Source organism: Glycine max, chromosome 6 (genome assembly GCF_000004515.6).
Source record: "Glycine max cultivar Williams 82 chromosome 6, Glycine_max_v4.0, whole genome shotgun sequence".
In the NCBI taxonomy this organism is placed as follows: Eukaryota; Viridiplantae; Streptophyta; class Magnoliopsida; order Fabales; family Fabaceae; genus Glycine; species Glycine max.
This window is the reverse complement of record NC_038242.2, coordinates 50771702-50788513: the sequence shown is the minus strand read 5'-3', so window position 1 is coordinate 50788513 and position 16812 is coordinate 50771702. Positions and strand designations below refer to the sequence as shown.

Below are 16812 nucleotides of genomic sequence, written 5' to 3'. Positions count from 1 at the left end.
GGATAAATAAAACAAAACAAAAATCTAATAGAGAGGTTTATGAAAGAAAAAAAAAAAGGCTTTGCTTGTTTCCACAATGCGATGATATATAAGTGTGATTTAAGATTAGAAATAGAGATTTGACTATTTTACTTCAAATAAGTTTTTTTATTCATTTAGGCTTTGCGTGTTTCCACAATGCGATGATATATCTAACTCCCCACAGTAGCAAAGTTGGGTTGTGTCATGTATGGCAGCCGAATAGAAATGGGAAGAACGGGTTTTGGAGGTCTAGTAAGGACTTTAGACGCAGAAGTTATGGCTATACACTATACACCAAATAGAGGACTCCACCAATGTTTGCCACCAATATCAATTGCAAAAACAGTAGTTAATGATACATTTACATTACAGATATCAGCTTGCTGTTATTTGCTCAAGCACCGAGGACTTTGTTTCTCAGGTCAGGATGTAAACATTTTATACTATCTCTTTTTTGTGTAAAATTGTTATGAATATAATATAAAAAATATTTACATTTTAGTAAATTCTAATTAGATTTCAAATAAAAAATATATATTTTTAATTTAAAAAATTATATTTTATATTTTTTTAGTATGAAAGTTATTTTTATCTTCTGTTGCTCTTCATTTTTAGCTATGCTTCTATTGCTTGTTTAATCTCTATATTTATTTATTTTTCAAATCATTGTAGATTACATTAATGTGAACCAAAAAAATTACATTAAGCAGAACCCGAATACAAGACAGAGTGTCAGACATTGGGAGGAGAATAAGGCTGTGAGTGGGACAAAAGTCATCAAAGCGGTTTCAGAAAAGGAGGGATTAGTGATTACCAATTGCCAAGTCTTTTTCATATTAAAATGTACCTTAGTCTTGACACGAGGGAATATCACATACTGACACATCATCATAATTTAAAATAAAACAAAAAAAATTCCTCAAAATCAGATACTGACACATTATCATTATTTATTTTAAGGCACAAATTTACTAATACTTTTAAGATATTGATCAAGCAATTAAAAGAAAAAATTATTAAAATACACAAAATTATATTATTTATGATTTTTTTATCCTCTTTTATAATTTTCAATTTTTATAATAAATACTTAATTTTTTAGTTTCTTAACAAATGTCTTATACTTATTAGGAAAAATTTTATTTAATTATAAATTATAAAGTATTTTCTTTATTCTTCATTATAAGACTCAAATTTAAAATTATATTTATTTTTTTATAAAATTCAAACTATAATTTATTAATTATTTTTAAAATAAAAATATATTTTATTAAAAAAGAAAAATATATATTTAGAAACAAGTATAATATTTTTAATTATTAGTTATTGTTTTCTATTATAATATACAGTTGATTATAGCATATGGTTAATTATTTATAGTTTTTAAAATAATAAATCATAAATGAGAGAAATAAAAATCATTTTCGGTTAGGTAAGGTGCTAATATTTAAATAATTATTAGGAAATACTATTTCAATCAATATGATAGAGAGATTTTAGTTACAACAAAATAAAATATTTTTATGAAATAATATTCTTAATTACATATTTTAAAATTTAAATTTAAATGAACCGACGCATGCAATCCACGACATATAAGTTCTTTTTTTTTTTAACGCAAGGAGAAAAAACAACTCTTGAAAATATGCATTTAGTGACATTTTTGTAACGTTACAAAGTTGAATTAGGAACTATATTCACCTATTATTTTTAAGTTAGATGACTAAATTCATTAATTTGAAAATATGGTAACCAAAATTATGTTTGATTGAAAATTTAGAGACCAAAAATCTATTTTTTTCTTATTTAAAAATGAATTATGGGAAAAAAAATAAAAATAACAATTGAAATTATGACTAATATTTCGGGTGTATAATATATTATAATGTTAAATGTTATTCCTATAATTTTGTTATGACTTTTCTTTATCTTTTTAAAAGCAATTCAATTCATCACTTAAAAATATGTTTTTGGCTAATTTTTTTTGTTAAAATATGTTTTGTGATCCTAAAAAATATTTGAATTTTATGTTTTTTTCTGATAAAAAATTTATTTGCATTGAGTTTTATAAAATAATAATTTTATTTTTGTTTATTAACACTTTTTTAATCCTCATTATTATTTTTATTTGTTATTAGTCTTTTTTTAAAAAAACTAATAACAAATAAAAAAAATTATCAATGAATAAATATAAAATTTGTTAATTTATCATAAATGAAATAAAAGTGTTAAGAACCAAAAATAATTTGTTTTTTTTTATCAAGGATAAACAATAAAAAAATTAGAAAACAAACACAAAATATAAATATTTATTAGGAATCACAAACGCATTTTTATTTTAATTTTTTTAATAGAGTTACTACCTTATATGCTTTTCCTATTTCTTTTTCCTCTTTTAATAAAAGTACTTATAATTTTAGGGTCAAGAATGCTAATTTCTATTTGAGTTATTATCATTATGTTTTTAATTAGTACAGATACAACTTCAATATCAAATATAAGAAAAATATGTATTTTTTGTCCAAAATATAAGAAAGTTTAAACTAACTTTACCTCATTTAATTGAGGTTCTAATTTTATTGACTCATTTTTATTCTTAATATCAGGTTTCAATGAATGATAAGTTGGAAAAAGATTTAATTTTTAATTAAAATTGACTAACTTTCTTGTTAGCCTGCATTTTTCTTTTTTCTTATATATCGGAGGGAGGAGTTAATAATTTCAATAACTTTGAATGTCAATTGTTGATAATTATTGTACATACTTGTAACTACACTCAATTTTCACAACAATTATTTCACTATTTTTTTTAGGTGTTGCTTTGTTTGGCCCCATTTGACTATAATTTGTTTTTTGTTTCTATTTATAAGGCACATCTACCTAATTCACCAAGATTATTAGAAAAACTAGTTAATTTAGTTTATTGCAATAAAACTTACCTAAATTTATATAATTTTTCTAAAAATAGCATTTTCCTTAATATCTCTCTCCCTCCCTCCCTCTCCTAAATGCATGTCAATATAACCTCTCTCATATTTTAATTAGGGCTATTTTAATATAAAAATAAGTAATACATGAAACATAATGGATTGAGTAGAACAAACAACTTTAAAAAGTTGGATCTCATAAATAGGGACAAAGCTAGTAATTTTTATGTAGTTAATTTTAGGAAATTTATTAGATTTTAATTGTGTTTTGGAGTGTCGTGAAGAAGAGCTAAAGAGTGGAATTTGAAGATTGCTTGCTTAGCGAGTTTATGTTGTCGTTGAACGAGGAAACTTGTGTAAAAGAAAATACATGATAATTTGAAGGCTAACCGAGAAGTTTTGTTCGCTTAGTGGGATGAAAGCAAAAGAGGCCACATTAGAAGTATCAAAATTGCTTAGCAAGTAACTCTCTTTGCAAAAGTAAGAAATTATAATTTATTTTAATTTGCTTGGCAGTTGTTGGTCGCTAAGCCAGAAGTGTTTTTATGCAAAAAAGACAACAAAATTCTCCACCTATTTAAAGTGTCTTTTCATTGGAATCAACATTAGATCACCATTCCTTCAATTGTTCACCATTCTTCTTCCTTTTCCCATTGTTCTTTGTAATTCTTGGTGGTTTCTCGTGACAACGAGGAGCTAATTTCTCTCTACAAGAGCAAATAACACAAAAAAGGGATTGAATTATATTTTTATAAATTTAAAATTTTTTCTTAAGACTAAAAAACATATTTATCGTCCGATGAATATAAATATAAACACTTATAAAGGTTTTGATATAGATTGTATCAAATGATGAGAAAAAACAATTTTATTTGAAAAACAAAATAATGCATAAGATCTAAAAACAAATTCAAAATCATTTGTTAGTTAAACATCAAGAAAACACACAATGAATTTATATTAGTTTGTCTCAACCTCAAAATTATGTCCAATTTTTTACAACCACTAAATTTTCACTAAGTTATCAAAGTTATAAGTATTACTCAGTGTTACTCCTAGTTCTTTACACTTGCAAGTTCTATCACAAGCTTGACTTAAAACTTATATTCTTTGTCCTACTAAGCCATTGTTGGCTCTAAACAAATCAACTAGATTTGTTGGAAGATTGCATACTGACTGAAATTTATGATTGTCTTACAAACGAATATATCACTTAACACCTTTAGTTGTTTCTCTCAAAGTATATAAAACATTTTGAGAGCATTGTATCTTCACATGAATTTACAGAAAGCTTTACAAGAAAGAATGATTCGTGTAGGTAATTCGAATCTTGTTTCTTCAAAGTTTCTTCTAAATATAACCTTCATCTTCAAGTATCTATTGTTTTTCAATGGTTGGATTTTTTCATTATGTTCTTCGTATGTGGTCTTTAGCCCGTTGAAACATTTAATGATTGCATTAAATGCACATCTCTTCTTCATGCAAAGTCCATACTGATAAGTTAGTGTGTCTTGTACTTCAACGGAGAAGTCACTTTTTTCATCTTAGTAAGTATGCAATAACAAAACACGCCTTTTGATGATGATCAACACCTTTGAGACTGTGGACTTCATTTATTCTTCATAAGACTTTGATAGATTCTAGGATAATATTTTCTACATGAAAAAATCTCAAACAAAAAGTATTAAATGAAAGTCTTAAATGCACTACTTAAATGTTATATCAAATCGTCTTACGAGTGTATCGTCTAAAAACTTCATAGGCATAGAGATAACATATCATACACGACTTTTATCATTTATATATATTTGCATCTAATCAAAATAATTAAGAGTCATTATTCGTCATTAATTGAATATTTGTAGTTTAATATTTTTCTATTCTTCTTAACTTATTTGACCTTTCTTTGACTCTTATTTTCTCACCTTAACTCAATTTTGGTTTTAGGTAAATGTTTGTACTTAATTGAGAATTGTTGCTTATTTTTTAATTTTACGCTTACTTGACCTATCTATCTTGTGCAGGACCTATAGGATACTACAGAACTCCAAATAAAGCATGTTAGTAGTCCTTGAAAAGTTAAAAAAAAGAGCTTCAATTTTGTTAGAAATAAGCTTGAAGCCTAATGTCCTAATGTCCGACTTCAATCCTTGGAGATGCTCTAATGTCCGACTTTCTTGTTTGAACATGGATTGCACAAGGCTTCTTGAAGCCTGAGTATAGAAGACGTTCTGGTTCTCCAATTTAGTCATTGGCGCAGTAAAGGAAATGTGATTAAGGATTGTCACGTGTCTATTTTGGGTCTGTAAAAAAGTTGGATATCCCCAACGTTGCATCGTATGTGTACTAAGTAATGTGCTATAGAAATAACGTGCCACAGAAGTACGCACATTATGTTTAACGTATCTCAATTAATGGAGGAGTAAAATAGGAATCATTTTACACACGTTTAGGGATGCTTTCAAAGTTTTTTTTTTATATATATTTTCAGGAACCTGAATGACACTGAATTACATTTTGACGTGTCAAAGTGACTATTTATTCTAACATTAATATTAATGTTACACTCTCTACTATCAATTGTGCCAATTTGCATTACATTTCACTACTGTGTTGAGACGAAGAAAAACAAATTTTGGTGGAACGCGCGTAGATTATGCTTTCTCATTTCTATTTCAACTAATCCACCATTTTTTTTGTCACTGTCTTTCAGTCTTTCTCAATTCAATCCTAAGTAACAGTTTAACGTCACGAAAGGTACATGGTCTCCCAAGAAGTTTCCTTAAACTTTTACAAGCGCACAGAAGAAGACGTAACGTTTGACCTTATTAAAGCAATTTTAAATTTAAATATAACGGGAGAAAAGAAAGAAAAGATGACATCTGTTGCACTTTACTGCACGTTGAAAACCGTCTACAGATCATGTGCTTATTTTCAGCTCAATCTGTCTCGTCTTGACTACTGGCTAGGCTGCACCGTAATAAAATTAATTAAAAAACTCTGCAATAATAAGTAGGAGTAATTAAAAAAGGCCTATTATCGTTGGTTAGGTTGAAATTGAATTATGAAATGTAACGCATTTAATAATCTCTAAAATCAGTTGGGGCTTCAAGAAGACTTTGAGCTGTTGTTTCATTCATACCCAACAACAACTTAACAACTCCTCCAACCCTCCGAGGAGGCTTTGCTCAATTTGACAAGATGGGTAATCGTTTTATTTGCATGACGAAGAAGGAGTCCAAAGATGTTGGATCGAGAGGTAGCAAGAGAATGGGTAGATCACAGAGGAAGCTTGTGACAGTGAGTGAGGAAGAGCTGCATCTTCAGGCACTTTCTATGGCGCTTCAACAGCATCAATTGTCTCAGAGGTTTGAAGGCTCCATGTCTCGGAGAGTTGGCTCCTCCAGAAGGCACGCCGTCTCTGAATCTTTTTCAGCCAACAAGCAGGTCTCTTTTGTTATTATATTATATGTTTGCCATGATTTGTGGCTTTTTGATTGAAAAGTTTGGATTTTTGAATCATTTCATTAGTGGGCTATCATGATTAAGATCTTTATCTATATATGGGTAGTTGGGTGGAAGTGAAAACTACTGTTTTTTCAATTGAGTCAGCATAACAAGCCATGGCAGCAAAGTGCACATACAAAAAGAAATCAAGGGCTACTTTTTTCTTATTCTTTTTTTCTATTGTGGGGGAAAAAGGGAAGCTTGTTCTTTTTTATGCCTCAAAAGGTGCATCTAGAAAAGTACAGGGCCAAATCACTGTGCTTTGAAAAGCAGATGCGATTTATTTTTTGATTAGTCGCATGTATCTTGTTCTACTAGTTAACATACCCCACTTCCTTGACTCCACTATATGCTTATGCATTTTGACCTCAGTTATTCTTAAGCGTCATGGGAAGATTCTTTTCTCCACCTTTTTCAGGAGAGTCTACCACAATTGTCTAAAGGGAAAATTGGGTCTGTTTCATGTTTGGAGCCAGATTGTTTTGAGACTTTTGTTGAAATCCCAATCTGAGCTGCTGGTGCTTAATTATGTTAGTACTTGTACATTTGGATTTTGCTAATTATTTATTGTAAATGAACTCCTTATTTTAAGGGATCTTTGGAATGCTGTTTGAATTTATGCGTAGACTTAAAATTAATATATACTCGTTGTATGCAAATGTTTGCTAGGACCTAAAATGGAAAGGAAATGTGTTAGTTGGGGGATTGGAGCGACTTCTCTCCCCTCCTTTTTCTCTCCAACCATTGGGCCAACCTTATATCTTCTAGTTCTTATGCCCCCTGTATTTTTTTTGAAATATTTTCCTGACTTGCCTGTATGTCCTGTGCAGGTTCCAGTAAATCTGGAGAACATTAAAATAAAGAAGTTTGTACTAATCCATGGAGAAGGTTTTGGAGCATGGTGTTGGTACAAGACTGTTGCCCTTCTAGAAGAAGCAGGGCTGCTTCCTGTTGCCTTAGATCTTACAGGCTCTGGAATTGATCTCACGGACACTAACAGCGTTACTACATTGGCAGATTATTCAAAACCTTTAACTGTTTATCTGCAAAACCTTCCTGAGGATGAACAGGTTTGGATGTTTGATATTGAATATATGTTCTACTTGAAGCATGTTATTGTCCACCATGCTGTTATATTTCATGAAGATGGAAATTTTGCAGGTTATTCTTGTTGGTCATAGCATTGGTGGTGCATGTATTTCTTACGCATTGGAACATTATCCACAGAAGATCTCAAAAGCAATTTTCCTTTGTGCTACGATGGTTTCTGATGGCCAAAAACCTTTTGATGTTTTTTCTGAAGAGGTATCTAGTTAGTTTCTTCATTTAATTTTGTGATCAGTTGAATTTTTTAGAGTTCATATGCGGTGAATATAATCAAACTTAAATTAATAACAAATGTTTTCCAAGTTTGTAACCAATTTTTAGCAATTATGTTATTATGAGGAACATATATTGCTCTTCATCCTTTCACGATGGTTGTGCAACCTCAAATATACTATTTCTAGAGAAAAAAAATGTAATACCATGCCGTTCTGTCCTGATTTAATTTTTGGATATATTGCTTTTAGTGCAATATTTTAATCTGTTATCACAAATTTACTATCACTTGACTGTTTTAATTTTAATAACTCTGATTCCATGGGCATAATTTGAAGTCTTGACCAACTTTCCAGTGAATCTTTTATTGCTATAATGTGCCACTCAGCCTACTTCATTTCTTGACTTTTCTGCCTTCTTACATAATTTTTGTTGGCAAAATAATACTTTTTTTTGCTAGAATAGCAAAAACTTGGAAAAGCTAAATACATAAGCTCTTGAACAAGCAAAAAATGTAACAGACTGTTCTGACAAAGCTAAAAGCACATTCAAATGTGTTCGTAATTAGATCTGTTGTTTTCTTACTGCATAGACACTAAAAGTAATATCAGCCAAAGTAAAGGATCTTTATGTTGTATTTTCATTGCTGAATGAACATGTTTTTTTAAATTTATTATTACTATTATTTTAATTTCATCTTGTTTTGCATTTTTCTTGGAAGTTCTCACAAATTATCTACATTGCAGCTAGGATCTGCTGAACGTTTTATGCAAGAATCTAAGTTTTTGATCCATGGGAATGGTAAAGAAAAGCCCCCAACAGGATTTATGTTTGAGAAAGAGCAGATGAAAGGGTTATATTTTAACCAATCCCCAGCAAAGGTATGCAGGATTTAAGTCTATTTCTAACTTTTTTTCCTCCTAAATTTTGTAGCTGCTACTGTCCATTCAAATTAGCCACTTGAAGCTGTACACGACTTGTCCCCATCTACCCTCAAAGATGATCATATCTTTGATCTCCTTCATTGTTACTCCACTTGCAATCTCCTTGTTTATATAGAAGATTTATAACGAGTACAATTGAGTAACTGGCTGACTTCAGCCCCCATTGCTGACCAATCTCGTGCAATAAGGGCAAACACAACGCTGTTCCACCACCTATAGTGGAACTGAAAAATGCAATTTTTATAATTATTTTTCCTTTAAGAAATACATGCCTTATTGAACAAATATTCCAAATGATTTCTTCAACTACTTTTTTTTTGTTTTTTAAAGTTGTTTCCATAAAAGTTTAAGAAACAAGTTTGTAAAGCAGATAACACTAAACAGTAAACAGAAATAAGTCACGCGATAATCCTTGGATGCTTATGTCAAGGGTATGTGCTTCTTTTGAATTGGGAGATAAGATGATTTTTGGATCTTATTTTGGGTGGATGTATAGGTGGGAACTATTCCTTTTTCAGAGACATCTCATTTTTTTTATAGTTTGTTGTGTTTACGTGAGTCACTCATCCAAAGTTTATACTTAATTCAGGATTGTAATATTGATTGTGATGACCACATAGATGTGACTTGAATGATAGGGAGAACATTGGGAATTTGGGATTCAATCCCTTTTGATTTTTGCTTTCATTCGATGCTTCTCACTTTTATTCTGTTATCAAAATAGTAGAGTTTGATCTACTGACTGTTGGTTAGGTTTTAGGGTTCTGCAAGAAATATGGAGACAAAACTTTTGTTGCAATGTGCTGTGTTTGCAGATCTGTGTTTTATTTGGTTAGAGCAAAATCCATATTTTTCAAGTTCTCTCTTCGTCCCTTGTTTCATTTTGGGGGTAGTGTTGTGTTTATGGTTTCTTTCTAGTGCTCTCATAGTCATAGTTGTTTCATGGGAATAACTATTGCTGATATGTTGGACTGAACATCCCTGTTACATTCTTGATTATATTTCTTTGTTTGCGTCTCTTTCCTTGTTCTTGTCTTCTTTTCTGTTTTGGTGGATGTCTTATCCTCCCCTTACTCATACCTGACTTCGCTAACAATCTTACAATGTCTTCCAATGTTAAGTCATCAACGGATGCTGTTTTACCCAAGTATGAGCATGGTTGACAAAGAGGGTTGCTACCCAGCTACTATGCGACTCATATGTAGAGAAAGAAACACTACTAGTCTTTTTGACAGAAAAGGAGCAGAGTTCTTTGATTTATAGGTGTTCCTAAATAGTTTCTTGTTCTACTAAGCTTAGCTCGGATCCAGCTTGAAAGTATTGGCTTTGTGACTAATCTAACGAGACTATTTCATGTATGAGTGAAATTGTTCTTATATATTCATTGCTTTTATATTTCCTAGTATTGTTATGTTAAGGTGGGATTTTTTCTTTTCCTGATACCCAAATGCTTATTTTATTTTATTTTTTTATTCTTTTTTGTTTTTATGGATTAATACTCTACATAACTTCAGAAATCACCTGGTATGTTAATATGTTTCTAATTTCCTAATACTATGTCCTATAACTTCAGTAAACATTACTTATTACTAATTACTAATACATACATATCAAAACATTTTCAATCCTTATTTTTCATGTTCCATGCTTCATCTAAAAGTATTCAGATAATATATATATATATATATATATATTTGTATTATGTAAACTGAGTCCTAATTGAAGGAATTAGGAAGGTAAAATCATTTAATCTTGTAGTCACTTCACCTGGTTGTTATATTAGTACTTTCGAATTTCGGATAATGTATGTATTAGGCCTGATAATATTTAAAATGAGGTGTATTTCAGGATGTTGCTTTAGCCATGGTTTCCATGAGACATAGCCCTCTTGGTCCAATAATGGAGAAGATGTGTTTATCTGCTGACAAATATGGAACTGGTCGCCGGTTTTACATTCAAACATTGGATGATCGTGCGCTTTCACCAGATGTCCAAGAGAAGCTTGTGAGGGAAAATCCACCTGAAGGAGTTTTCAAGATCAAAGGCAGTGACCACTGTCCATTCTTTTCTAAGCCACAATCTCTTCACAAAATTTTGGTGGAAATAGCTCAAATTCCTTAGCTTAATGCTCAACAGGATTTGTTTTTATCTTTCCATCCCATAGGATTACAAGATTGTAGAGTTGATATGGCTTGACCATCAAACAAAGAGGCCCAATTGGGAGAAGTATTTTTACTTTTTCTAATCGTGAAATATAATAGAGGAAGGAGCATGATTTCTTCGCATTTAAGACAAAAGTATTATTTAATTAGTAAGTGGCTTAAGGAAGTCTTTTTCCTTTTCGGTTCATGTGTATAGTAATGTATTAACTTTTGTACTTTTCATTTTGGCTTTGACAACTCTGTTTTATTGTTAGCAATATTAAAGAAAAAAGTACATAAACAATTGTTGAGGTTTAATTGATTCGGATACATGATACTTTATTTATTTAAATTTTCTGTTAAAGTTGTTAGCCTCTGTTTCAAAAATATATACTGCCATAATGTATCTTTTACACTGTCACTTCTCAAAGATTCTCCTTGTGATGGAATATACACTTTCCTTCCTTAACTAATGCAAAAATATTTTTTATATAACTAGTCTACTTATATTGGTCTTATTTATTTGAGCTTAATCTGTGAATTTATGTGGCTGAAACTAACAAAACATTTATTTGGTCTTATTTTTCACACAATACTTTCAATAATAGTTATTTCTGTTCATTGCATCACTCCTTTTGTCTCATGGTCCGCTCACTTCACGTGTTGAAAAAGAAGAGATGAAAAATAGCCTTACTCGTTAAGAAAAGTCACTGACGCATCACCTAATAAATAAAACGGTACAAGTCCGATATTTCTACAGTTTTCATTTAGGAGGCGTAAGCAAACAACATATGGAACTGATTAATATAACCTATAACATTCAAATATGGTACATAATACATTTTTAAACCACCACCAAGCTGACACCAAATGTTTAGTGCAGCGTGAATTTTAGCACAAGCGGGGTGGTCTTGATCTCCTTCTGGTAGGCATGGATGGGTGAGGGAAGTATGATCTTCAGAAAATGCTTAGATTCCCTCTCCGCCGAATCAGAATTGGAATAAGGGATTCTATCTATCCAGACCAGAGACCACTCACTAGAAACTACTCAATGTTGAATATTTGTTGATTTTGTGGAGGAAATTATAAAAGAAATAGAGGAGAAAAGAGAGACAATACGTATACGGAAGAAATAAAATTATTCTATTCTAATTCAAATTGTTCTCAGCAGTGATACAATAAATAACAAAAGATAAACTAATTAGATAACAAGATATTTGCAAAACAGAATATTAAAACTAACTTGCTCCTTAAAGATATGAATCACTTATTGACTAAGCTAATCCATTAAAACTGACCTACTCCTAAAATATAGGAAACCAACTTATTTACTAAGTCCTATTTTAAAAACTAAAATATCATGCAGTTACAAAAGTATATCTTCAACACTCCTCCTTGCTTTTGGAACTGCAAACTCCAATTCTTTGAGTTCAAGTTTGTTGATAGGTAGTGATTTTGTAAACATGTCAGCCAATTGATCTTTAGACTTGCAGTAAATTAAGTTCAATTTTCCACTTTGTTGCATCTTTATCAAATAATAAACCTTGATGTTGAAATGTTTAGTCTTCCCATGACACACAGGATTGTTTGCAATAGCAATGACTACTTGATTGTCAACAAAAATTCCAATTTTGTTCTTTTGAGAAAATAAAATGTTTGACCTTATTGTAGTGAGATACATTAGACATCCAATCAAGCTCCCGTAATATCCTTCATCAATGTTATCAACACCTTCTTCCTTGTTGAACTTCTCCTTTTGATTCATTGGTGTGCTAACAGATTTGCATTCCTCCATTTGAAACTTCTTCAAATTTTCTTTTGCATATTTCCTTTTTTTCATGTTTAGCATTCTTTCAAGATGGCAATGACCAAGTCTCTTGTGCCAGAGTTCCGTGGGTGTGACTTGAGTGAAATAGGTTGTATGCTCTTCCTCTGCTGGATCAAATGAGAAGCTTTTACCTTTCATTTTAACCCTTAGAACTTCCCGGCCAACAATGTCATAGATAAAGCAATGTTGATGTTCAAAGGACACTTTAAATCCCTTTTTAATCAACTGGCCTACACTTAGCAAGTTTTGGTCAATGTTAGGTACATAAAGAACATCTGATATTAATATGATACCTGAACACGTTGAAATTGCAACAGTTCCTTTTCCTTTTACAGGAATATAGCCACCATTCCCAATTCTAACCTTTGAGACATTAGTTGGCTTCAAATCCTTGAATAGAGTCTTATCATATGTCATGTGGTTCGTACAACCACTATCAATCAACCAACTTTCACTTGATTCACTACTCAAGAAGCATGTGGCCACAAATAGTTGGTCCTCCTCGTCTTGATTAGCAATCTGAGCTCCTTTATCATGGTGATTTTTGTTGGGGCAGATCACCGCTTCATGCCCTATCTGGTTGCACTTGTTACATTTTACATCTGGTCTCCTCCAACATCTGAAAGGTGCATGACCTTTTTTGCCATAATGCTGACAAGGTGGATAATTTTTGTTTTTATCCTTATCTTTGTTTTGGTTGTTTGCACTATTTTCGTTGCTTGCTGGTTGATTCTTCTTGAAAAAATCCTTTTTGTTTTCATCAACTTCATGATGTTTAGCGGGCAAAGCACCTTCGACGACACGATCTTGTCTCATCAACCTTCGCTGCTCTTGAGCTTGCAGGGCATGTAGCACTTCTGCCAATGTGATTTTCGACAGATCCTTTGTGTTCTCCAATGAAGCTATAGATGCTTCATACCTCTTCGGCATCGTTACCAAAATTTTCTCTACAATTCTCGAATAAGCAAAATCACTTCCCAACAACTTTATCTTGTTGGCAATACCCAACAGTTTGTTTGAGTATTCTTTGATTGTCTATGACTCTTCCATCCTTTGAAGCTCAAATTCCCTCCATAAATTCAGCACTTGCATGCTTCATATTCTATCATCTCCAACGTATTCCTCTTTCAGATAATCCCAAATTGCTTTGGGTGATTTAAGAGTCATGATTCTGATGAATATCATTTGTGAAACACTAGTAAACAAACATGACCTCGCCTTTGTCTTCATTTTTCTTTCCTTGTGATTTTTAATTTGGGCCATGGTGGGATTTTCAGGCAGCGAATATATTTCATAATCCTCTTCCACAACATCCCACAAATCTAAAGATTCCATGTAGGATTGCATTTTCACTTCCCACATATCATAATTCTCTCCATCAAAGATTGGAAGAGTTATGTGGGAAAAACTTGCTTCACCTTCCATGGTAGAAGTCCTGTAAGAATAAGACTTTCGATACCAATTGTTGGTTTTGTGGAGGAAATTATAAAAAAAAAAAACAGAGGAGAAAAGAGAGACAATACGTATGCGGAGGAAATAGAATTATTCTATTTTAACTCAAATTGTTATCAGCAGCGATACAATAAATAACAAAAGATAAACTAATTAGATAACAAGATATTTGCAAAACAGAATATTAAAACTAACTTGCTCCTTAAAGATAGGAATCACTTATTGACTAAGCTAATCCATTAAAACTTACTTACTCTTGAAATATAGGAAACCAACTTATTTACTAAGTCCTATTTTAAAGACTAAAATATTATGCAGTTACAAAAATATATCTTCAACAATATTAATTGACGTAAAGCCATTGTCTTTACTTTATGAGAAAATAGTATACTATATCACACTCACTTTTTTAATCGATTGAACATGGATCCTACGGTATATTTATGTTTTTAGAGAAGATTTTTAAGTTTCAATCATTTTTAACTAATAGAAACAATATCATTAAAGAAATTGTGTTCCTAAGATTTCTCATAATTTAGAAAAGAAAAACTTAAAATAAAAATTAAAACAATAAAATAGTTGGTGTATTCGCGGATCAGAATTCTTGGATCAGTTTTTTTTTTCTTTAATTTTTTAGTCCTTAAGTTTTTTAGAATTTTTATTTTTAATTCCTAAATTCTTATTTATTAAGAAACTAAAGGTAAGAATAGGAGGGTGGAAAAAAATAAGAAACTAAAAATAAAAATAAAAGTCCAGAAATTAATAATAGAAATGCAACTAAAAAAATTAAACAAAAAAAGAAACATTCAATTTGAATGACTTTTTAAAATAAAAATTTGATTGGATCTAATCCAATTCAATCCAATATGGTTTAAATTGGATTCAGTATTTCTTGACATATTCTTATATGTATTTTAATTTTCTTATTGATGCAACAAATGAGTTTTTGACTCCACAAATACAAAAATAAAAAATAAAAAACTTACACAAATAATAATATATGTGCTAAAATATTTATCAAAATGATAGAAATCATTATTATTTACATATCGATTTCTGCAGGAAAAAAAAATATTGTTTTCAATGTTGGGAAATTGGTTATGCACCGATTTCTCAACATGCCTTTTATTATTTTTTTTTTTCATTTCATTTTTATAATATTATATATTTTGCATTTTAATTTTTGTTTTTTTTCTACATTGGTTTTTCATTGTATCATTTATTTATTTTTGCTTTTTGGTTTTTTTTTTGTTTATTTATTTTTATAAAAATTAAAATTAATTTGTTTTTAATAAAATTTATATTTAATCCACAAAAAAATCAACTAATTCCTATAACTAATATTTTTATAAAAAAATTAAATCATAGTATTAATTGGTGCTGGAAAAAATGAGTCGAGTCCAATGATTGGCTTGTGTAGTCTAGTAAAAAAATATGGATTAAATTTAATTTTTGGCAAATATAGTTTAATTTGAATTTCTACAATCCATAACTTTGACCTGCAGCCCACTAGTCCAATTTTTGTATAATAATTTAAAATATAATTAGTCTACTTAACTTGGACTTATATACTTGATCTTGATCTTTGAATTTTGGGGTTCAAACTAACAAAACATTAGTTAAAAAGGTAAATTAAGGTTTAACAACAGCTTGAAGAAATAAAGAGTAGAGCTTAGAGAAAAAGAATGTTGTTTGCTCTACTCACTTCCTTTCCTTCTCTAAAATGCTATGAAAAACAGATTACAGTGTTGAGTGCAGAGTAAGTTTAAGCACAAGCGGGTTGGTCTTGATGAACTCCAACACACAATTTAGGCCATCCTCTTGTTATCAACATTCCTCCATAGCGCGCTCATTACAATTTTGGACCCTCATACAAACATTTGGCTTCGGATACTTGTTAGCAAAACTCAGTTCCCACATACTGCAAATCAAAACATATCTCAGCAGAAGTAATATCAAATATCATAACACGATTCGCTTCATATCTGAAAACCAGGTAGGAACCATAGCCTACAGAATAGTATTTTACAAACTGTTGCCATTTGCTGCAGAACAAAACGTCTTTACGACATTACATCAATCTCATTTTCTCAACACGACCATCCAGAACAGTAACTGTAGCAACATTTGATAGTTCATCTCCAAATCTTGTTATAAGTTCCTCGGGAATCCTCAGTGACCTTTTCTTAAATTAGTTAGAACTCATCAGTTATAGCTAGTGTGACACGTCTATGAGATTTTCTTAAATTTAAGTTACTCACACAAATTGCTTAATAGGCTACGAAGATAGTTTAAGTTGCAACACTTTCCCTATTGGTTTCTTCATAAGTATTGAAAAGAAAAGAAGAACCAAGAAACAAGTGGTCACGTGCAATAACAATAATAGTGACTGTTTTACGCTGGAGTATATATGTATGCATGCATGCATTTTAGAAGATATAGTACGTACATATATAATATAACTAGTACTGTTAAAAAAACTGAATATCCAAACATAAAGAAAAGTCACAAAGTATGTATCTCAAACAGACTCAAATAGAAAAACTTAAATATTGTTACCATTTGGTTGGCATGAATGGGTGAGGGAAGTATGATCATGAGAAAATGCTTGGATTCTCTTCTCCGCCCAGGCTGCATTGCATTGCATTGAATGCCACAGAAGCCTCTCTCTC

At 30.7% G+C, this 16812-nt stretch overlaps 1 protein-coding gene across 1 annotated transcript; it reads left to right on the top strand.

Annotated features, from left to right (window-relative positions):
* The first annotated feature begins 5987 nt into the window (after positions 1-5987).
* Positions 5988-11004, top strand: LOC100795903 (putative methylesterase 14, chloroplastic). Its single transcript, XM_003527537.5, has 5 exons — positions 5988-6395; positions 7286-7525; positions 7617-7760; positions 8522-8656; positions 10568-11004. The coding sequence occupies exons 1-5, from the start codon at positions 6150-6152 to the stop codon at positions 10838-10840; spliced, it is 1038 nt and encodes a 345-aa protein (XP_003527585.1). The 5' UTR covers positions 5988-6149; the 3' UTR covers positions 10841-11004.
* Positions 11005-16812: the final 5808 nt, after the last annotated feature.